Source organism: Myotis lucifugus, unplaced genomic scaffold (assembly GCF_000147115.1).
Source record: "Myotis lucifugus unplaced genomic scaffold, Myoluc2.0 scaffold_3, whole genome shotgun sequence".
In the NCBI taxonomy this organism is placed as follows: Eukaryota; Metazoa; Chordata; class Mammalia; order Chiroptera; family Vespertilionidae; genus Myotis; species Myotis lucifugus.
This window is the reverse complement of record NW_005871051.1, coordinates 29,814,131-29,836,953: the sequence shown is the minus strand read 5'-3', so window position 1 is coordinate 29,836,953 and position 22,823 is coordinate 29,814,131. Positions and strand designations below refer to the sequence as shown.

Here is a 22,823-nt window from a genome sequence, read left to right as displayed (position 1 = left end):
TACAAGGAGCGGGAGGAGCAGTCCCACGCTGACTAGAGGGATGGCAGGACTCAAGGACCTGGTGTCCAACCAGGGTGGGGGTCCAGCATCTGAGTCCACAGGTGTGGCTCCTGTGTGTCCGCTTGTCTCACACTGACTTCCCGCCTTCCTTGCCAGGCACACCGGCCTTTCTACCAGTCTCTCTTTGCCTTGGCCGGCAGCCCCCGCCGCCTGCTGCACCTCTGCCGCTGTGCCATTCGCAGACGGTTTGGCAAACAGTGCTCCCGCCTCGTGCCTCTGTTACCCTTGCCGGCGACCCTGCAAAGCTACCTCCTTTTGGAGCCAGAGGGTGTTTTGCACTGAAAACCAGAGCATTTGGACTTGTTCTTGGTCTCCTCTCTGCTTCTGTGGTGGCTGGGTGGTGAGAGCGCCCTGGGTGGGGACCTGCGGGCCTCGTGGGACCTCCCACTGGCCAGTCAGGCCCACCTGGGAATGCAGTAAGAGCCCTCACTGCCTCTCAGGTTGCTTGTGAGGATGAACATCGTGCATCGCATAGGACTTGTATCAGAAAGTGCCTAAGGTGTACCTGTTGCTGCGAGGTTTGTCTCCTGCCCAGAAGGGGTCAAGCAGCATGCACGCTGCCCCCAAGGCTTCGGACCCACTGCTTCCTGGACAATGCCCCCTCCTCCTGAAGCCCAGCCACCTGGAAAGACTGTCCCCAAAACATGACAGATGTGCATACTGAGGGAGGACATCAGTTCCATGATAAAAGCCCCTTCCCCGGAGCCCACTGGTGCTTCCCAGCACAGGGTGGCCCAGGGCTCCCCAGAAGGACACTGGAGGGGCTGTGAGCCAGACATGTTTACCCCATGCGAGTCTCCTGTCTGACATTCTCACCAAACCCAACCGATCCAGCTCTAGGGCATGGTCCAGGAAGCCACAGGCCGATAGAGGTTGCTCTCAGCTCAGCCCAAGCATCTGTAACAGGAGAGATGTTCTGACGGTCTAGGACTGTAGTCACTTGATTTTCTGAATTCTGATGCTTTGACATCTGGGGCTCTGATGACTCTGGAGAGACTCTGCCCTCTCTCTCCCCTCACCCCCACTCCCCACCCCCCCTCCCTGCCCCACCACCACCACCACCAGGGTTATCATTCCTAGAGATAGTAAACAACTTGCCAGGCCAGCATGCTTTTCAAATGAAAACCAACCCAGAGCGCACACCCCAGCCCCTCCTTCACTGGTGCTCATGCCCCAGGACACCAGCCACCCCAGGGCCAGGTACCAGACAACCCTTCTGCCCCAGAGCCCGCTGAAGTTATTCTGAGTAGCTAACCCTAAGCCTAAACCTAACCCTAAGCCTAACCCATCTATCCTGCCTCACCCGTTCCTTCTGTGGAAACCACAATAAAGGCTCTTGCCCACACCCCCACTTCTGACCAACCCTGGTGCTTCCCCGTGTGGCCCCCATGGCGAGGCCTGTTCCATCTCTGGGGAATGAGTGATAAACTATCTTTTCAATGGCAATCATCTCCTGATTGGTTGGTCTCACTTGACCTCAAGTTTGCTATTAGACACCATCCTATATAATAAAAGGCTAATATGCAAATCGACCAATCGCTATGATGCTCAGACCACCAGGGGGCAGGCACTCAATGCAGGAGCTGCCCTATGGTGGTCAGTGAGCTCCCATAGGGGGAGCGCCGCTCAGCCAGAAGCCCTGAGTCAGGTTCCCAGCTGGCTAGCGCAGCGGTGATGGTGGGAGCCTCTCCCGCCTCCACAGCAGCGCTAAGATGTCCAACTGATGACTTAGGCCCGCTCCCCGGGCCTAAGCCATCAGTCAGACATCCCCTGAGGGCTCCTGGACTGCAAGAGGGCACAGGTCTGGCTGAGGGACCCCCCCCCCCAAGTACACGAATTTCATGCACTGGGCCTCTAGTATTTTATGAGAGACTGCTGTGGCCCTCCTCTGCAGACAGCAGTGGCTCTGTTTTTGTCCAGTCTGAACCAATGCAAGATACTCCTGAGCAATCTGAGAGGGGACAGGGCACTTCGTCCCATTGTTGCAGTCTGGAAGGGGAGTTTATACCCACAAATACTGCAGGATAAGGCAAGGTGTTGTGTGCACTATGAGTGAAGCCCACTTGGGGGGGCAGTGAGCAGGGGGCAGACACTGAGATGGGCATCGTGATGGGGGTAGTCTGGCTGAGCCTTGGCCAATGGTCAGATTTCAACACAGAGGGTCTGAAAGGGAGTGACAGGGCAGCAGAGCCCTCAGCTGACCACCCACATCTGCCCCTTGAGCCCAACAACTCACCTGCCCTAGAAAAGGCTACACAAACATGGCTGTCCTCAAGCTCCTCCCAAACAGACAGGAGTCACCACTGTATGGAAAGAAAAACCGGAACAAAGACAGGGGTGCGGGACAGTGCAAGGCAGAAGGGACATTGACATGTGTGTCCTCTGGAGGGGAGGGTCACTGAAAGGAGCGCAGATAGGAGAGCTTGGTTTTCAGACCAAGGATTCTTACCTTATTGGCAAGCGACAAGGACCATGGAGCAGGTGAGCAGATATGGTCACAGTGGGACTCCAGGAAGGTGACTCTGTCCTGGAAAGGGGTGCAGCATCCTGGAGGGCGGGGAGGAGCCCGAGATGATACCCTAGAGATGGGCTTCAGATCCAGGCTGCTCTGCTGAACAGGAAGAGTCATTTAACCAAAACCAGCTGCAATCACCTGGAAAATGAAGGTATCTGTGCCTCTTGAATATGGCTGGGGTGACCCTTCCCCCAGGGTGGCCCCACTGAGCCGGCCCAGAAAAGGAACTTGGTAAGTAGTTCCTTCTAGTACTATGATTGTTTTTACTATTATTAGAAGAAAATAGCCTAATATTGGGAGAAAGACTGTAAAATATGGAAAAGCAAAGCAGTGTTATTTATGAGGACAAATAAAAGGGCGAGACCGGTAAGAACTGCAGCCACAGCCCTGAGCAGCTCTGTCCTCACTGAACTTTGCAAATCTGAATCTGAGCGAGCACACTCGCCATCCCTGCTTCAGCCACCCCGTCCCGTCTCTCCCACACACCTTAGGAAACAGTTTGCTTGTTTTTCTGAAATGCATTAAGTTTAAATATGTTTGGAGTCCTAGAACAAAGTAGAACTCTTTGAAAACATGTTAACGTTATATTTCTGAAAATCTGATGAATAAAGACTCATATTTAGTTTTTCAGAATTGAATTGCTAGCAATTTGCTTTATTAATAAAGAAAAATTTTTAACTCAAAAATGTGTTGTTTTGATGACTGTGTCTAACTGTGCTCTACGCTGCATGTATTAGGAGGTTCTAAAATGAAGGGGACTTGCATCATTCCATCCAGATGAGAAAGAGAGAAAGGGGAGGGAGTAGGGGGAGAAGGAGAGAAGGACAAGACTAAGAGAAGGGAGTGAGGAAGGGAGGGGAGGAGGGAAGTGGGAGAAGGGAGAGAAGGAAGGTACTTGAGATAAACCTCCAAAAGACATTCCTCTTTGAAGCTAGAATTACCCTGGCTGACTTCTTTCCCAGTGAACAAACTATACCTGGGGATTTCTCTTATTACAGGCTCTAAAAATGTTTTCTATTCTTTCACAGTTCATATTGGACATCATTACTTTTCTCTTTGAGTATCCTATATAATAAAAGGCTAATATGCAAATTGAACGATCAGCAGACCAACTGGTCACTATGATGCGCACTGACCACCAGGGGGCAGACACTTAATGCCGACCTGGTTCTAAGCCGGCAGTCAGACATCCCCTGAGGGCTCCTGGACTGCCAGAGGGCACAGACCAGGCTGAGGGACTCCCCCCACCCCCCATCGCCGCCCCGAGTACGCAAATTTCGTGCACCGGGCCTCTAGTGTTACATAAACTCAGTTTCATAAGACCTAAGTTGCTCTCTTTAATTTCAAATTTAGTTTTTAATGATGCATTCACATGGTCCAAAATACAGAAGGTAACAAAAGAGTAAATGTTATTTCTACTAAAAAAAGATAGCAGAGGAATATTTTCCTTCCAACTTTTTTTTAATGTTAAGCCTCACCTGAGGATATGTGTTTATTGATTTTTAGAGAGAGAGAAAGAGAGAGGGGGAAAGAGAGAGAAAGATACATAGATGTGAGAGAAACATGGATTGGTTGCCTTCCATATGTGCCCTGACCAGGGATTGAACCCACAACCTAGGTATGTTCCTTGACCTGGAATAGAACCTGCAACCTTTGGGTGCACCGTACAATGCTCCAACCAACCGAGCCACCTGGCCAGGGCCCCTTTGACTCTTTTGTTTTGTTTTAGAGAAAGAATGCAGAAAGGAGAGGTATAGAAAGATAGAAACACCGATGAGATAGGAACATTAATTGGCTACCACAGCATGTCCCCCTATTGGAGATTGAGCCCAAAACACAGTCATGTGCCCGACTAGGAATCGCACCCGAGACCTTTTGGTTCATGGGTCACCACTCAACCACTGAACCACACCAGCTGGGCCCTTCCAACTTTTGTTGAATATCTTTGTACTACTTGTCATCTGACCACAGAGAATTCCCAAACACACAATAGAGGTTCTCCACCAACCAAGGACCTGAGGAAGTCTGCCTCCCTCCATCCTGACTGCCCCCCAGACGGGAGGAAATGCTCCCAGCACCGCAGGAAGGCCAGCAGTCACCCTCTGACGCAGCACCCTGAGACGTATCACGTTTAAAATTCTGAGCACAGCGTTAGGCCTCTCTTTTCAGCATATTTTGTGTCCAATGAATTTTAAGTTACATGATCATCATCAATTCAGCCTGTTGTGAGGAAAATCGAAACCTCTGACTCTTTAAGAAGCATTTGCTAATACCAGTAACTGTATTTAATCGTCACACTTCCAATTTCCGAAATCTCCTTCTGATGACACAGGTTGAAGGGGCAGGCTGTTGAACTTTGGCAAAGAACACTTAACCCTCTCCCCAGATGGTGTAAAATACAGGCTTGGAGAATGAGCCGGTCGGCTCCCGTGACCCGCCCTGACGCCGGGCATCCGAGAGGAAGCTTAGCCACTGCCATTGCGGATGTCATTAGCTCGCCAAGTGCTTCTCAGCTCTTAAGGGCTGCCCAAGGACCGAGTGATAAACCAGGAATATGGCATCTTTTATTCCATTATTTCAAGAATAAATGATCCCTGAGACAAATCTCTTTCTGTGCTCTCGGAATATTCAGAAGCCCCAAAGTTTCAACTATGATCAGTACAGCATCTTATTTTTTTACTTCAGCATAGTTTTCAAATTCCAGGGTTTTTCTTGAAATTGTCATCATCTATTTCAAAGCAAATATTGATTTAATTAAATTGCTAAAAGAAGCCTGAGGTTGCCCTAGCCTAGCCGGTTTGGCTCAGTGGATAGAGCATCGGCCTGTGGACTGAAGGATCCCAGGTTTGATTCTGGCCAAGGGCACATGCCTGGGTTGTGGGCTCGATCCCCAGTGGGGGGCGTACAGAAGGCAACCAATCAATGATTCTCTCTCATCGTTGATGTTTCTATCTCTCCATCCCTCTCCCTTCCTCTCTAAAATCAGTAAGAATATTTTTTTTAAAAATATTTTTTAGCCCTAGCTGGCTTGGCTCACTGGATAGAGCATCAGCCTGCGGACTGAAGGGTCCCAGGTTCGATTCCGGCCAAGGGCACATGCCTGGGTTGTGGGCTCGATCCCCAGTGGGGGGATCCAGGAGCAACCAATCAATGATTCTCTCTCATCATTGATGTTTCTAACTCTCCTTCTCCCTTCCTCTCTGAAATCAATAAAAATATATAAAAAATAAAATAAATAAATAAATAAATAAATATTTTTTTAAGAAAAGAAGCCTGAGGTTACATTTCTAGAGCCTGAGAGGATTGCAGTATTGACACTTATTTTCATGGAGCCCTGCAGGTGGCACCACAGGCAAACCCTTCCTTCACAAACCTGTTCACCCCAGAATTAAAGAAAACAAGATTTTTAGCTCACATGATAAGGAGGAGGAGAGTATAGAGAAACTATAGAATCGTGACGTGTCATATAGAATTGTGCGGCTATCATAAAATTTGAGTAATGAAAATATTGATTACGGAATTGCCTAGTTCCTTTGTATTAAATATGAATGTTTTATAGGCAATGTGTTTATAAATAAATATAATTTTAAGTTGATTCTTTTATGATGCCATAATGACAGTCCAATCCTCATCTGTGTGTTAAATGTGTTCTCTAACAAAATTATACAGAGTCACCGCGGCCGTGTAACTAGCCGGGATGTCTGCCTCCATCTAATCTTTCAGAATGGTACTTCTGCAGCCCTCACACTCTGCTTAATCACTCCAATAAAAAGAGTAGATTTCTTTGTAATGCAATTTGTAAGCAATAAACATGATTGAGAATGCAGTGTTTGCTGTCGACGACGTTTAATGCAGGGTTTTAATTCGGTGTGTAATTATTCATCCAGTAGGCACTTCTCTGCCCGCATCTCTTCCCCCTGCCCTCAAGTGGGTGAGTTGGGAGAACCTTGGGGAAACAGGGTTTCGGGGACTTTCTGCAAGCCAGCGTTCCATGCGGATGTTATGGAAAGAGAACTTTTTTTTTTAATCTGCTAAAGACAGGAGGTCACATTAACTCGTAATACAGACACATAAAAATGTGATTATGGGTTCTAAACAGAACGCAGTAGGCTCCTAGTTAACACAATGAGATTTCTAGGAAGTGATGCATAAATGCTTCAAAAATGACACATTTCTCACGTTTCATTCCAATTAAATTACTGAGGCAGCTAACAGCGATGAGCACAAAGCACTAAGCAAAACATAATTGGGATGACAGGACTGTTACCAAAAATCCATATATTATTGGGTTACCAGTGCTGTGATTAAGCTATTATTTTTCAACTGTGCTGGAAGGGATGTCTTGAGCCTTTCTTGCGGGGCTCGCTCTAGAAGACCCTGTTCCTTTGTTTCTCGGGTTTGCTGAGAGGTGGGATGGCTCCTCTGGGTACCACCCCACCAGGGCCTCTGGAGTGAAGGGGGTCATCCCGCAAGGGGGTCCCTGCCATCAGTGCCCAGGGTCAGGCCCAATCGTGGCCCAGAGGCCTGTGGCTGCAGGACTCCAGAGCGCGGGCGGGGGGCGGGGGGCGCGGGAGGTGGAGAGATATGGCTGACACCCACCCGCGATCCGCGAACACGCGGGGTTCATCGTCCCTCCCGCCCCGCGGCGCCCCCCACCCCTCCCCACCCCGCGCTCTGCTCAGGTCTCCGGACCTGAGCGCCTCACGGCCTCGGCCTCGCGGTGGGTTCTCGGTCCAGCACTGGGGGGGAGGGGGGGCGGTTCCGGTTGGGTAGGAGGCCTGCTTGGGTCGGGCCAGGGGTCCGCGGGGGTCCACCCCACCCCACACCCAGCCTCGCTCTAGACGCGTCGGGATTCAGGGCTGCTCCACAGGGAAGGAGCCCGGAGGCGCGGGGGACCGTGGGTGGGGGCGGGGGCCCGGGCGTCGGAAGACAAAAGGATGTGAAGCTTTAAATTCAAAAAGATGTTTTGAAAGCCTCGTCCTGGGGTTTGAAAGGCGCAGGGAGGACAGCGGCAGAGCGATCCCAATCAGAAATGCGATTTGAAGTCCTAATGAACTTGATTGCGTGAACATTTATAATCCCCCGTGGCCCTAAATGAAATCAGATATAATCAGAAGATACAGAGAAGGGAGTGTTTACAGCCGACGCCGGGCGGCTGCGGGACGAGGAGATGCGGCCCCGGTATTGATGTCGAAAATGATGGATAACGCGGGAATGGCAAATATACTATTTGTCTAATGGCTCGGCAATTAAATTCCCCTGTAAATGACCCATGCCTCATTTCATCCTAATCTATGGAATTTTGATTGAATTCGTCAGCTCTAATTGAAAAATACTGCACTTTAATGTCTGCATTGCAGTTTCAGGACGAGAGTGGTTTTAATGAGACAGTGCCCCCCTGACCCGGGAATATTTGAGACTTTTATTCGGAATTTAAAGCCAGAAGATTGCTCAACTAAGCGCTGCGATTTCCTCTCCTGTATCCACGTCCATCTATCTCCACACACGATTTAATAAACGCACTTGGGGATAAATGCGCCCCGGACGCTCAAGCCTCGGTGGCACCCAGGGGCCGCCCCTCCCCGGGAGAAAAGTGGGCGGGGGCTCAGGGCGGTGCAGGGGCGGGGGGCGGGGGAGAGGGGCGCACTCAGCGGAAGGGCCCGTCCCCTCCCCGCTGCCCTCGCCAGGGTCCTCGCAGACCGTGGCCTCCGCCTCCGCCTCTCCGACAAACCCAGGCGTACCACCCGGAGGAGGAGGCCTAGCTGCCTGCGACTGGTGCAGCCGGAGTTGGGTCGCCCATGACTCTCTTTATATGCAAATGCCGAGGCGAAGCCATCCCTGATAAATTAGCTACTTGCTGAAGTATATTTACTAGATTGAAATGAGTTAAAGAGAAACATTTTAAGTCGTGCAAACGAGATAATTGGGCCACATTAAAATTGGAAATGTCTGCTCCTTCCGCCCCACCAAAAAAAGGAGGGGAAAGCTGAGTTGGGGTAAAAGCGCGCCCCCTACACCAGGGACGAGGAAACGAGGCCCCGGCTGCTCAGAGGCTGGAAGTCGGGGAGTGCGCGGGACCGGTCCCCGTGGGGACCTTGGCGCGGGGCCGCTCGGCCAAAGTCGGGCAGAGCCGCTCCTCGGCTCGGAGGGGCCGATCTCGACGGCGGCCCGCAGGCGGCGCCCTAGAGCTAACGTCCTGCCTGGAGACCGGAAGGGAAGGGAGGGGGGAAGGGCGGGTCAGCCCTGGGTCCTTTGCTGCAGCTTGTGTCCGGCCCCCTGGTTTCGTCCGTCCCCCTCCCCCCTTTCCTCCCCCCCCCCCCCGCCCCCGCGGTGTTCAAACGTTCGCCCCCGGTGCCCCGGAATGGGATCCCTGGGAGACGGAGTTTGGAGTGAAGAGGCCAAAGTGCGCAGTTGCCTCCCCCCTCCCCCAAAGAGGGATGTATTTGAGATTTGTTTGTTTAGCACCTAAACAGATCTTTTATCTAAATAAAATACTCTAAAGTGACCTAGAAGTTGTTTCCCTGGAAGGCAGTGCCTTCCGCCCTTCTGATGCTCAACTTGGTCCTGAGAGCGACGGCAGAGGACGCCTCGGGGACGGTCTGGACCTGACTCGGTGGCGCAAAGGGAAAGCCGCCGTGCCTCGCAGGGGCGGCGCTTCGGAGCCTCTTCCCGGGAGGCGTCGCGCGTTCTGAAATGCTAGCCCGCGTCCAGATCCGTGGGTGGCCCGCGGTTTGATTTTAATGCTCGAGAGTCGAGTGAGCTGAGGCTGCCTCAAATTGATGCCCTCCCTCGGAGCGCACAGGCTGGCGCCCCTGGCGGCCCCGCGTCCACCCGGCACCTCCACGTCCAGCACGGCTGGCGTGCTCGCTGTTGAGCTAGCCTCCCCGTGACTCTGTGCCCGGAGCCCCGCTGGAGTGCTACGTGAGTTACTTCACTTCCTTGCCACAACCATGACATAATATTAATTATTTGCGTTATAGGAACGTCGTCGGGCCGCTGGTGGGAGAGGGCCGGGATTCCCACCCATTATGCGGATGGGATAGCAGAGGCCACGGTAAGCTCAGCGGTGCGCCCAGGCCCCTCAAACTCAGATGTCAGAGGGTGTCTTATCCATCCGCTTCCAGGCCCTGTTCAGGGTGAGTCAGAGTCAGGAGACCCTTAGTGGGTCTTAAAGAAAGCCAAGGTGAGTTTTCTATACTGTGTCCAAAATCTGATGGTATTCACCTTGTGTAATCCTGGAGGTCTGGTGTTTTTACCTTCGTTTGTGACAAAGGCTTCTCTTGTGGCCTGGACGTTTACAATGAACTGAAATTGGGAATCTTTTCCTTGTGCAATTGTAGGCATAATAAAAAAAGATACACGTCTCGGCCCTTGTAATTCCGCGGTAAAGGGGAACTTCTTGGAACCTCGGAGTCCCAACAGGCTCTACAGCAGATGCCATTAGTCACACGACCAATAGGGGGCGCTCTGCATCCCTGAGCGCTCTCCACGTGCTTTTCAGGCTAATATTTTCTTCACTTTTTAAATTTAATCTAATTTAATTTAATTTTTTTACCGAGAGGAAGGGAGAGGGATAGAGAGTTAGGAACATTGATGAGAGAGAAACATCGATCAGCTGCCTCCTGCACACCCCCTACTGGGGATGTGCCCGCAACCAAGGTACATACCCTTGACCAGAATCCAACCTGGGATCCTTCAGTTTGCAGGCCCATGCTCTATCCACTGAGCCAAGCCGGTTAGGGCCGGGCTAATACTTTTGAAATCGTAAAGCCTTAAATAAAACTGTTTCCTGCCACTCCCTCATTAATTTATGAAACTATATAATACTTATATGAGTTCTATTTACAGATATGAAATAACCTCATTAGAACAGTAAAATAAAGATGTGCAATGTAAAATCTGGCTTGTACAATAAATTATTTAGGTTATTACATTTTAAAGTATAAACGTCCAAATAAATAACACTGTGCTGAATGAACTAAATTTGAAGGTTTGGGGGGTTAGAACGAAATTGCCTTTAAGACATCTCTCATCTCTTTAGTTTTGTGGGGTTTTCTTGTTTTGTTTGCATTGTAAGTGGGTCTGAGAGGAACTTGAGAAGGCGGGATTATAGTAACCACAAGATAAGCTAGAAATATCACAGCAAGAAATAGATTCTAAAGTACTTACCTTCTGCAATGAATAAACAACAAACAAACAAGGGACATGGTTCCAAAGGACGGGAGGGGGGAATCCCTGAGCTTAGTGAAGGCATCATATTGGCCACAGGTGTCCAAGGCCCTTCACTATGAGCCATCATGATCAACTTCCACTCCTTCTGAAGCTCATGTTCATTATTGTCACAGACTTCAGGGAACAGAAGGTTTGTCCAGGTGGAGGCATGGAGGACTGCTTCTGGCTTTGGTTCATTTCCCAGCAGAGACTAGGAAAGAGAGCTGAGATGCAGGTGCCTGCAGGAGGCAGCCTCACTTGCCCCGTGTAGGGATGACACTGTCTTTGATGCCCACTCTGCTGTGGCCTGGTCAGAACAGACATCTGACACCCATGGGAGCCCTTCTTCTGGTGTCAACAGCAATGCCCCCCATGGGGAGCACTCACCCCAGCATGGCCCCCCCCTCAGTATATAGGTGGGAAGAAGCTACAGGAGTAACTTCCCCTTCTGCAGGGGTGTTTTAGAGTTGTGAAGAATAAATACTAGATAATATGAACACTAGATAGTATGAACACTCTTTCATTTAAAAAAAGAAGAAAGGAAAAGACTCAATACAAACACAAGGGCAACATGCCCCAGGCATAAAGCTTTCATTTCCTACAAACCCCAGAAGTGTGCCCTGGGGAGGTGTGGGGAGAGGGGACCGCATTCTGAAGTTCTCTGGACTGGACTCTTCCCACGGCGCCTCAAATAACTCCTCTCCTCATTCCTTCTCCTTTCTATGTGGTCTGCACCCGCTCTAGCAGGTTGGTCCCTCAGTGAAAATCCTTCGGGATGTGAGTTTGCTCTCTATCCTTGCCCTTGGTTCCTTCTTTCTCTAAGGTTTGGGGATTTCAGGCTGCACAGATAAGGGGAATATAATTGTTGGCAGCAACGTCATACAACCTCTGTATTTTTCCAGATGACAAATGGAACACATTCAAAGGTTCTTCTGTTTCAAAGGCCTAGGAGGTCACCATTTTCCATCTCTCCTGCGGTCACCACCACGTAGGGGCTGTATATGGAGGGGACCTGAGGCAGTAAGGACAATTGAGACCTAAAAACAAGGCCGTCCCTTCTCACACAGGGGCAGAGAGCGGTAAGGACAGTGGTTGTGGAGGATTTAACTGGGGAACCATTTTGGATTGTCCCAGCCTGACAGATGCAGGTGCCTGTCTCCATTTCATTTCTCACGCCTCATTAAAGGACACTGGCTCACCCCCTGGTGGCCCATGACCTACACCAACCCTCAGGTCAGTGAGCAAGGGAGCACCTGGTAGCTGAGGGTTCAAAGAGCCTAAAGGGGGCGGGGGAGGGAGGTTTAGTCCTGTGGCCAGCCTCTACCCTGGGCCCTCTCATTGGCTCTGGTTCTCAATGGCTTACAGTCCCCTCAAACAAGAACCAAAGATCTACACTGGGATCTCCCTCCAATGTAGAATGGGCCCACCCCAACGGATTTGGAGACCGAGCGACTGTCCCTCCGGTGTTCCTGCTTACCTTTTTAGAGGGGAGTGGCATCTATTGGTATCTGCGTTTCACTGTTAATAGAATGGCTCTCTCCCTACCCCCATCAGCACACACACCCTCCTGGCCTCTCCTTGGAAACGTCTGTCCTGTGAGACAGTCCCTCTGAGCAGATTTTCTAGGAGTCACAGCTGTCCTTGGCTGGTCAGTTGTAGACATACCCTACCCTTGCGTTCCCCAGGCGAGCTTATTGCTCAGCCAACTTTTTACAGCGACCTTTCCCCGGAAATCCAACCTCCCCCCGCCCCCCCATTTAGCCAGCATCTCTCCCTTCAGCCTGCACCCACACCCTTGCCCCGTCTGTGACATCCTTCCGGCTGCCTGGTTTCTTAACCGAGAGCGCAGTGACCGCGGGAGACGCTGGCTCTGCTTGGCAAGTGTGTCTGGAGGAAGGAGAAATGGGTTTTGTCAGGAGCACTTGCAGCTTCATGTTGGGTCCCCGCAGAAGCGGAGCCCTCCTGTGAGTGGCTGTCAATCCAAACACCCTCCTGCTCCCTCCAGTGTGGTTTCTGGAGGGTTAAAAGGGTGAACTCGCGGTAAGCCCGTACTCTTTAAAAAGACAACACCCTGCAGGGGCGAGCCCTCCAGGGGGCCCGCAGATGCGCTCCCTTGGATTTCCGGGGAAGGGTCCTATTCGGGCCCAGTCCCTGGCCAGGCTTTTCCCGAGTTGGGAAGTGCGCACGGCTGGGCCCTGGCCATGGTCGCTGGTCCGATGCCTCCTACTTCATCATCCACTGTACGCAGCTGTAGCCAGTCTGGGACCGGCATCACGTGCCCACCGCCTTCCAGGATAAGGCGGACGAAACGGGCCGTCCATGCAGTGGTCCCCAAGGCCCAGCCGGGGCAGGCGCACCCCTTCACCCCTCCGTGCCCTCTGCCGCCCTCCCAGGCCAGCGTTCGCGCGGCCCCGGGATTAGCATATCTGTGAAGGCCCGCAAACAATGCCTGCTGTGCGGAGAGATGAAAGTCGGGCGCCGAGTAGCCGGGGTGCGTTTGAAGTCCGCGAAAGGTGGGGGCGCGGGAATCCGAGGGGGGCAGATGGAGGAGATAGAGCGGCGTGAGAAGCGCCTTGGCCTGCGCCTCCACCTCCAGCACCCCAGGGCCTGGGATTCCAGGACGGGCGCAGCCTCCCAGACTCTGGCCAGTGCCCTCGCTACCCCTCCACGCCTGCACCCCAGGCCTCCGCCCTCAACGGCAGCCTCGGGCCGGCCTCCGCCAGATGCTCCCTCTACCCAGGCTGGGAGTCCCGAGTCCCGAGGCGGGCAGGCGACTCAGTCCCTGCCGAGGACCCCCCTTGGCCGGGGCTGGGTGCTGCCGAGTGAGCGCGGGCTTCCAGGGCGAAGGCGCCCGGCGATTCAGCCCCCACAGTGGCCACGAACTCCCTGAGGGATGTTCCAAAAGGGGACTAGGACCCCGCTCCATAGCGGAGCTGGCGTGGGGTGCGGGGGAACCCGGGCTCCGAGCGGGCGCCTGGGTGCGCCGTCGGGGTCCCGGGGGTGCCACCCCGGCCCCCAGGTCCTCGGGGACGCCGCTGGCCGGCGGAGCGGCTGCGGCTCCGCCTGCTCCTCCGCGCGGGGGTGGGGAGGGCAGCGCAGGTGTGAAGGGTCACGTTTCCCCGCCCCCCAGGCCTGCGGAGAACGTTTTCCAACTCCCCCGAGGAAATGCGAAAAAAAAGAACCCTCCCCCTCACGCTTCAGGTTGGCGGTTTTGTTTCTGCTACTGTCAGGGTGGGGGACAAAAAGCAAAACTTTCTACAGAAGAATGCGGCCGCACACCGTCCCGCACAGCGTCCCTTCTTCGGGCGCTTTAGAACAAACCCTGTCCCGCCTTCTGCACGGTCAAGGAGCGGAATAATGAAGCAAAGACTTTTATTTTATAAACCACTTGATCTTTGCTTGGGAAACTCCATTAATTGAATGGGTTTGCCTTTTTTGCCAGTCCCCTTTATCATTATTTATGGGCTTTAAATTGTTTAAAGTCCCCTTGACGTTCAATTTACAAGTTTGGGGACTTTTTTTGTTCTGCCTTTTGTCCTGGAGAAAGACATCGTGTTGGAAGTGCTTTGAAAAGTCAAACATGAGAGGTTGGCAATGAAAGGGAAGCGGGCGAGATCCCTTTTAATTCCGTCCTGTTGGTGAATGGCTCTTTTACATAATTGCAGGAGCTATTTCAAAGCCAGCCAAGGGCTGACTTCACTTAGAACCACATGGAGTCTATTTTGGGCTTTCAGATTAAAAAAAAAAAAAGCTGAATAAAATAGTTTAAAAAATGAGGCTTCAATGCTTTCTGCTACTTGCAAATTGGTGTGTCTGAAGGGGAATTTTACACAAGCACCCCTTTGTGAGTGCGTCCTGGGCTGGGGGGGAGACTGTTCTGGGTTAGCTGGGTGTGAATCCCAATTGCCCTTCCATAAATAAAACCCATCCCAAGCTATTTCCCAGCTATTGCCAGCAGCAAGAGCCGAGGCAATGACCGAATGATCAGGCCACTCAAAGTCCCTATAAATAAAAACAACGCGGTTACCCAAGAAACCAGCCTGTCGCCTGAGGCTAGGCGGCGGGCCGGCGGGCGAGCACGCGGGCCCCATAGGCCCACGGGTTGCTCCGCACCCACCGAGACCCAAACTCGGGGTTCCCACGCTGCCCCCTCTCCACTCCCACCCGCGACCTCGCCCCTGGCGGTAGCACGGAAGCGCGCGGTTTGCGCTGCTCCCTCCTGCGAGCTGGACTCGGCAGGCCCACGCGGGTCTGTTGCGTGGATGCTCATTTATGTGTGCGGTCAGTACTTTATTCGGCCTGCATACACCTGCAGGCCGCCGCTGGCTGGGACAGCCCCCAAGCGTGGAGACAACTTAATTACCATCCCTTTTACTGACGTCTGAGGTTTCAAGTGGCTTAAAACGATCCTGACACCAGCTTGGCACCCGCCAAGGAAAGTGCCCAGGGGCTGGGCCAACTTCAGCCCGGAGGAAAGGAAAGTTCCCTGGAAAAAAGTTCGCGGAAGTTAACCAGAGTTGGAGGACCCAGCTCTCCTGTTGGTGCGGTTCGTCCTTCATTCTTCCTGATCGGAGGGAGGAGAGAGGCCTCGGAAAGCAAAGCTGCAAAGATCTGCTCTGGGTGGTTTTCCCGCGCAGCCTGGGCCAGCTGAGGCGCCCAGGGCTCCGCAGTTTCAGGCAGTGGCGAGCAGAGCAGGTAGGAATCCGAAGGCTAGATAAGCCATGTACCTGTCGCTGCTGCCCATATATCTCTCCGAGGAGCGGAGGAAAAAGGCTAAAGGCTTTGATTATCCGCAGTCCCCACGCTCCAAACGCCGTGCAGGTAGCTGAGGTGCCCGGAATGACTCTTGTTAATCACTGCGAAACACAAGGACCCTTTTATGACACGAGCAGTCGTTTTCTAAGCAGTTAAGCATTACACGAGAAAATATTACTGCATTGCATTCGAGAAAAAGCACACTAGTAAATAAAATTCATATTGATGAGGATTCTCTGAACTCACTAATAAAAGATTAGTATTATAACCCCTGCAGTCAATACTTTGCACGGCAATTTATGGATGCAAATAATATGCCATCAAATTATTTCAAGTGTAGCTATAATTCAACGGACCTAAATCTTCTTGCTCAACTTTAAATGCAGAATTGCCATCAAAAATAATCAAAGGGATTCCTGGTTTTCGGAAGGTAAGTCCGTAGAACAATATTTTCACTGTGAAATAGCAAAGTGCATGAGTAACAGCCTTCACCGGCATACGGAGTAAGGCAGGGAAGGCTGTAGCCATGTAAATCAAGCCAGGAGTCCAGGGGGTTTCCCTAGTATTGGAAAAACAAGTTTACGAGACCCGGACCTCTGTGACTGTAACTATCTCATAGTGAGAGGGAATATTTATTATGCTCATAAAAAAATCAGTCTTTTGCCCTGGGCTTCAGTTTTTTCTCTTTTCCTTTTCTTCTTTTGTAGGAGTGGATAAAGAGGGGTAGAGCTTAGAGACCCCACAGATATCTGCATCCCGGTGGATCCTCACAGGAATCCATTTCCCCCACACTGCCTCAGCCACCTCAGGGTCTGGGCTTCAAGAGAGTGGAGGCAACACAGGCAGCGTCCTAATGAATTCTTTTCAAACCTCCTGCTGCCGGAGCCATCCATTACTGCGGCCTGGAGTGGGGAACCGCGCTCCAGACGTCTTTGTCCGGGTGGTGGTGGTGGGTGGGGGGAGGTGGCGAGGAGGAGGGCGGCTGGCGGCTGGGCCAGGGAGTTTTCTCAGCACCCTCCAGGGCCCTTCGGATGGGCAGTGGGTGTCCAGCCAGACTCGTGGATGAGGAGGTGATTTGGGATTAAGACATCCCCCGGGGGCCTTGGGGTGAGAGCTCTAGAGAAAGGAAGAGAAAGAAGAGCTTCAAAGAATCGGGTCGATAAATTCATAAAGATCGATTTATCTTTATCTCCCAATTAAATGTGCTTTGTAAGTGATACATAACACACGTCCAACACCCATCACGGGCCAACTCCCCAACCACTAGCTCCTCCGCGTGACCTGATTTTTAATGGCCGGTGTAACAATGCCCTTCGTGCCTCTCCTCCAGAGCCGGTACTTGCACATCTAGACCCGGGAAGTTGGAGCCCAGGCCCCGGAGGCGCGTGGAAGCCCCCGAGCGCGCCGGCGCGCTTTGCATGGTCTGCCCTTGAGAGGAAATGATTACATTCTTAAACGGAACACGAAAGCTGAAAGTTTTGGTTTTATCTTGGAGAAAGTGATATAAACATTCCTAGCCCCACCCCCTCCCAGCCAATTCTCTTACTCCCAAATTCTGGGGTTTTACCATGGTCGAGACGAGAGAAACATCTGGAGGGAATCGGCTCCATTCTGCAGGAGGCAAAGAGGAGCCGCGCGCCCTCGAGTCCTCGCGCTGGAAACCGGGCGGCGGCGCCGGGGTGAGCGCTCCCTCCGTTCTCAACGTGCTTAATTAGCGCCTATTTACAAAACGCAGCTTTTATTTGAACAAACATCATAAAGCTTTCATCAAGATAATCTCACGTTATACAATCGGGAGGCACAGTAACTCCCCCTTCCTCCCCCAGGATGGAGGAGATGAAGGACTCGCTTTATTATCATAATTATCGTGGCTGTTATTTTGGTGCGCACGGGCAAAGTGTGTAAATAGGTGCGATGATTAAGAATGTCATGAAAAATGAGAAGGGATCGCTCACGGGAGGGCCCAGCGCGGGATGGGGGAACCGGCAGCCTTCCCGCCCCGGCGGTGCAGGAGTGGGGGCGCAAGGAGCAAACCCCAGGGTTCCCCAAGGCGGGCAGAGGCTGTCAGCTGCCGGGCAGCGCCCCAGGGGCAGATCTGAAGCAGCAGGACCATGTCCCCAACTCCAGGAACCTAGCCGGGACCCCTAGAGCAGCAGCACCCAGAGCTAGGGTGAGCCGAGAGCAGGTTTGTTCCAATGCAGCTATAAAAGAAAACGCCCTCGGCTTAGCCGTGGCGGGCCCTAGCCCCGGAAGCTGCCCTTGAAGGCGGCCTTGACCAGGCTGCCGGGCCGCGGGATTCGAGCCTTGGGGGTACCAACCGCCCCTTTCAAGTTTGCGCTGAGCGACAGGCTCAGGCTCTCGGGCCCGCGCGCTCCGCTGGTGGTGCCTGCAGCCCGCTGGCTGCCAGCCTTGGTGGAAGGGGCGGGGCCCCACCTTCCCACGCCCCTCCTGGCGCAGCCAATGGGCGGCGGCGCTAGGCCCCACGTGACGCGAGCCCGGCTGGGCAGCAGGCAAAATGTGAATGAGAAAGAGGAGCGCGATTTAAAGGTGCTAGCGGCGCCCGCGGAAGACAAGTGCGCCAGCTTCGCGCGGTAGGCAACGGACTGCGGGACCGACAGACGGACCCACCGACGGCTGTGAGCCGGGGCACAGGGTTGCGGTCGCGACGCGCGCGGGCTTCGACGGGCAAGCGGCGGCAGTGGCTCCAGCGAGCCCGCGGGGCCCGGGCGCTCTCTTCGCTCCGGGGCGCACGACCTCACCCCGCGCACCACCCGTAATCGCTGGGTATGCAGCGGGTCCAGGACTGAGGGGCAGCGGCGTCTGCTCTCCGGATACTGCTCCCGCTGCCCGACTGTGCTGCAGGTGCCCGGCGGGCTTCCTGGCGGCGGCGCGGCGCAGGGACTTTTCGCCTCTCGCTGGTCTCTCCCGAGCGCGTCTATGAGCGCAACGTTCCCGCCGTCGCTGATGATGATGCAGCGCCCGCTGGGGAGTAGTACCGCCTTCAGCATAGACTCGCTGATCGGCAGCCCGCCGCAGCCCAGCCCCGGCCATTTCGTCTACACCGGCTACCCCATGTTCATGCCCTACCGGCCGGTGGTGCTGCCGCCGCCGCCGCCACCGCCGCCCGCGCTACCCCAGGCTGCGCTGCAGCCCGCGCTGCCTCCCGCGCACCCTCACCACCAGATCCCCAGCCTGCCCACCGGCTTCTGCTCCAGCTTGGCGCAGGGCATGGCGCTCACCTCCACGCTCATGGCTACGCTGCCTGGTGGCTTCTCCGCATCTCCCCAGCACCAGGAGGCGGCGGCCGCCCGCAAGTTCGCTCCGCAGCCTCTGCCGGGCAGCGGCAACTTCGATAAGGCAGAGGCGCTGCAGGCCGACGCTGAGGACGGCAAAGGCTTCCTGGCCAAGGAGGGCTCGCTGCTCGCCTTCTCTGCGGCCGAGGCGGTGCAGGCATCTCTTGGTAAGTCGGCGGCGCGCGCGACGCGGGCGCGGCGGGAGGAGGCGGGGGCGAGCCCGCTCCAGCTTCCCGCCGGGGCCGGAGGGTCGCGGCCGAGCCCCCGCCCTAGCTACCCCCATCCAAGAGCGGGAAGACGCGGCCCAGGGGCGGGGAAGGGAGGCATTTTAGAGCCACGCGACAAGCATGGTCTCCGGATTGGGGGGTTGGTGGCATTTTCGCTCCCCCGGGCCAGCTGCTGTACAGGGCGGCCTATCTGTCTGGCGCTGAGTTTGACGAAGTCTCGCCCCCGACCGTCCCCCCACCCCGCCCCTGCGTGAGTCCCGGGTAGGTTTCAGCCTTAAGGGCAGTCGCCTTGGCTCCGGGTCTCCACAGTGCTTGTGCCTAGGAGTGCCCAGACCTATTAAACCCTTTCACCGGGCTTGCTGTTTGCTTCGGACAATCGGATTCCTGGGAGGCTGTGCAGCTGCTTGTGTGTATTGGGGTGTCTGTTGGGGACTCTCCTTGGGCTACCAAACTTCCCTTTGATGAGCATTGTGTCTCCCAAAAATGCATAGCGTGGGACCTACGCCTCCCTAAGTGCCCACTGTGGCTTCGACGAAATTGAAGTTCACAAAATTTTCCCTGGGGTGGTGGAGCCCTGAACTTCCCCTCAGCCCTCACCCGGCCCCCACCACGGGGGACAAAGAGGAAGCTCTCTTGGGCCTCACTCTCCCTGTTCCTCGGGCCTTACGCTGCCAGAGGCTGGGAGGGTGCCCAGGAGGCACGCCGGCCTCGAGTCCCTTGCTTGTGCGGTCTCCTCCTCTCTTCTGAGCTTTCTCGCGCTAAGGCGCCCCTCCCCGCCCCCGCAAAGGCCAGGAAATCACAATGTGTTACTGTCACAGAAAGACCATTCGCTAAGGGGGGAAATGCCCGAGTGACGGCGGGAAGGGGAGAGGAAGGCCGGTGTGCGAAATGTAATAAAACCCCGTTTGGTTTTGCTTTCAGCCGGGGCTGTCCGAGGGCAAGGGAAAGACGAGTCAAAGGTGGAAGACGACCCGAAGGGCAAGGAGGAGAGCTTCTCGCTGGAGAGCGATCTGGACTACAGCTCGGATGACAATCTGCCCGGCCAGGCGGCTCACAAGGAGGAAGACCCCAGCCACGCGCTGGAGGAGCCCCCGCCCAGCGGCGGCGCCTCGGGCAGCACCACGTCCACGGGCAAGAACCGGCGGCGGCGGACTGCCTTCACCAGCGAGCAGCTGCTGGAGCTGGAGAAGGAGTTCCACTGCAAAAAGTACCTGTCGCTGACCGAGCGCTCGCAGATCGCCCACGCCCTCAAACTCAGCGAGGTGCAGGTGAAAATCTGGTTCCAGAACCGCAGGGCTAAGTGGAAACGTGTGAAGGCCGGCAATGCCAACTCCAAGACAGGGGAGCCCTCCCGGAACCCCAAGATCGTGGTCCCCATCCCCGTCCACGTCAGCAGGTTCGCGATTAGAAGTCAGCACCAGCAGCTGGAGCAGGCCCGGCCCTGAGGGCCCAGGGAGCGCCGGGGCCTGGCCTCTGCAGGAACACCACAGGCCCCCGCTGGAGGGAACCCCGGGTGGGCTGTGCCTCATGGGAAGCACCCCGACTGTGGACACCCCAAGTAAAGTGAGAGTCTATTCATTACACAGGCTTCAAAGACTGCTTTCGAAGGGGCGACAGCTACCGCGGAAGACACACTAAATATTTATTATACTACCCTACTTTGTACATAGATATCTATATAGACTGGATCTCAGCGGCAGTATTTTGAAAGTTATATAGGACCAAACCACCCAGTAATATTCTCCACTCACATTCCAGAAGAAAACAAAACCTCTGCTGTAATCCGCCACCCATAGCAGCCACCCACCTGCCCATACTTTTCCAAAGGTAAACATGACATGCGAGAGCACACACTGGGGTTGACACTTATTTTTGTTTCTGTTCTGGCTTTTTTAGTTGACTGAGAAGCAGGCGTTTGGGGGCGTCTGGGAATTTGCTTTGCTTTGGTTTTGCCTGGCTTTCTTTCAGGGGTCGCATATCCTACCTGAGCCATGTCTGAAGCACGTCTCCGTTGTGTTTAATTTATTTCAATGTAGCTTATTTTCTTATAAGTTATGACATTTAAACAATCTCAGTCTTGTGAATAATAAAAAGGAAAGAGAGAGAGGGGGGAAAAAAGACCAATGCCTGGGTCTCCTGAGTGTGTCCAGACTTGACTGTTTGGGGGCACCCACAGCGTGCGGCTGGCCGCTGGCCTGGGACCAGTACCGGACAAACGTCCTCTGGCCAGTGCTGACTTGCTGCAAGCGAGCCACACGGTGCCTTACCGGGTTTTCAGTTGGAGCAAGCGCTCCAAATGGGCACTAAATATAAGAAAACCGAATTTTCACCTTAGAAATCTAACACCCCCCTGTTTGCACAGCCTATTCCATACCTAGGGGGCTGGCAGACTGGCCAGAGGAGGGAGAGCGAGTGTTTGGGGGTACTGGGGGCTTTGCACAAACTCCTGATGTTCTAAGTCGATTACATCCAGGGAGGAAACCCGTTTCCTTACAAAGATCCCCGACCCGAAAAGAAGCGGTGTTCGCTCGCCCGACAGGGCCCAGCGCCCGTAAATCAGGCTCGGGCGTTATCCTCCGACAGGAGCAGAAACCCTACCCGCCACGCCGGTCTTCCGGGCGGCGCTCAGCTTGCAGGAGGAGGCGGAGCGGGCTTCGAGCGCCCGCGGGCCGGCACCTCCCTCTCCCGGCGGGGTGCGAGGGGGCGGGACCCGACCACCGCCCCACCCCGAGGGCGCGGGGGCCGACCTGCGGCACAAAGGGGGAAGGAGCGAGGAGCGCGGGCCGGTTGGGGCTGGTCCGTGGGGGTACCTAAGAGCTGGCGGCCAGCAGGCCCGAGAGGGGCGTGCCTGCATCCCCAATCCCACCCCGGCCACCTCGGGTACGGCGCCCCGAGCCCGGCCCATTCCGCCGGCTCTTTTCCGGACCCGGAAGCGCCCGACCAGCTTCGAGCCTCCAGGCCCATTAGATTGGGACGCGGTGACCCAGGCGCGTGGAGCGGGCGCGCGAGGGTGAGCGGTGAGCGCCCGGCGCCGGAGCCCTGGCCGTGTCCACACCAGCAGTCTGGAGGGGAGAGCGGCCTCCGCAATGGAGGCCCGGAGCGGGTTTCCAAGCGGTATCGCCAGCACCCACCGAGGTTCTCTGCTCAAGACGGGGAAACGCGTCTCCGTGGGTCAATACTAACATTGACTTGATTTATACTGCTTACAGCACGCCATCTCCCCGCGGCGGGGCATGGGCACCGAGGCTCCGCGCCGAATTTAGGGTGCAAAGTGAAGGCCAGGCGCAACCGAGTCTCCGTTTCCCACTGCGTTTCCAAGTTTCTCCATGGTGGTCAATGGCTCAGGCTTGGGTTTAGAGCACAATAAAGTGGACTGGCCAATCCTCAGAGGGCCTCGGCCAACTCTGGGGGGTGCGGAGAGCCACGAGAGCTCCTTGCTGTCCCCCACCCAGCTTCCTGAGGCCTGCAGGTGGTCATTTGCTGCCCTGGAGCAAGATTGGCGAGGCCTGGTCCCTGAGCACACCCCCATAGCCGGTTGGCGTCCTCTGCTCCATCATATACCGGGTCTCTACTGGCCGTACGGCTGCTGCCAAGGTGGAGACACCAGCCCCACTGGACCCCCCTCAAACCGCCCCCCCCCCCGCCGCCCCGTCAGCCAGTCCCAGGCCGGATATGCACCCCCAGCCGAACTGGCACGTGGCCCAGAGTTCCCACTGTAGGACCTGGGGAGCTGCACCCTCCCTGATGGGTCTGCATATTAAG

General features: G+C 54.7%; 2 protein-coding genes across 2 annotated transcripts in view; both read left to right on the top strand.

Moving 5' to 3' along the window:
• Positions 1-342, top strand: part of ASB18 (ankyrin repeat and SOCS box containing 18) — a 40,201-nt gene extending 39,859 nt beyond the window's left edge. The window contains 1 exon segment of the mRNA XM_006082797.3: positions 157-342. Within this exon segment, the coding sequence (XP_006082859.1) occupies positions 157-342 (186 nt within the window).
• A 17,701-nt stretch (positions 343-18,043) lies between these two features.
• GBX2 (gastrulation brain homeobox 2) lies at positions 18,044-21,185 on the top strand. The gene is made up of 2 exons (XM_006082685.3): positions 18,044-19,001; positions 19,983-21,185. Exons 1-2 carry the CDS (start codon positions 18,479-18,481, stop codon positions 20,504-20,506), a joined length of 1,047 nt encoding a protein of 348 aa, XP_006082747.1. The 5' UTR covers positions 18,044-18,478; the 3' UTR covers positions 20,507-21,185.
• Positions 21,186-22,823: the final 1,638 nt, after the last annotated feature.

What these genes read in the sequence shown, in the direction of transcription:
- GBX2 (XM_006082685.3), top strand. Translation starts at nt 18,479, where the DNA reads ATGAGCGCAACGTTCCCGCCGTCGCTGATGATGATGCAGCGCCCGCTG. An exon ending in GGCGGTGCAGGCATCTCTTG is followed by an intron (nt 19,002 to 19,982) that starts GTAAGTCGGCGG and finishes TTTTGCTTTCAG; the next exon opens with CCGGGGCTGTCCGAGGGCAA.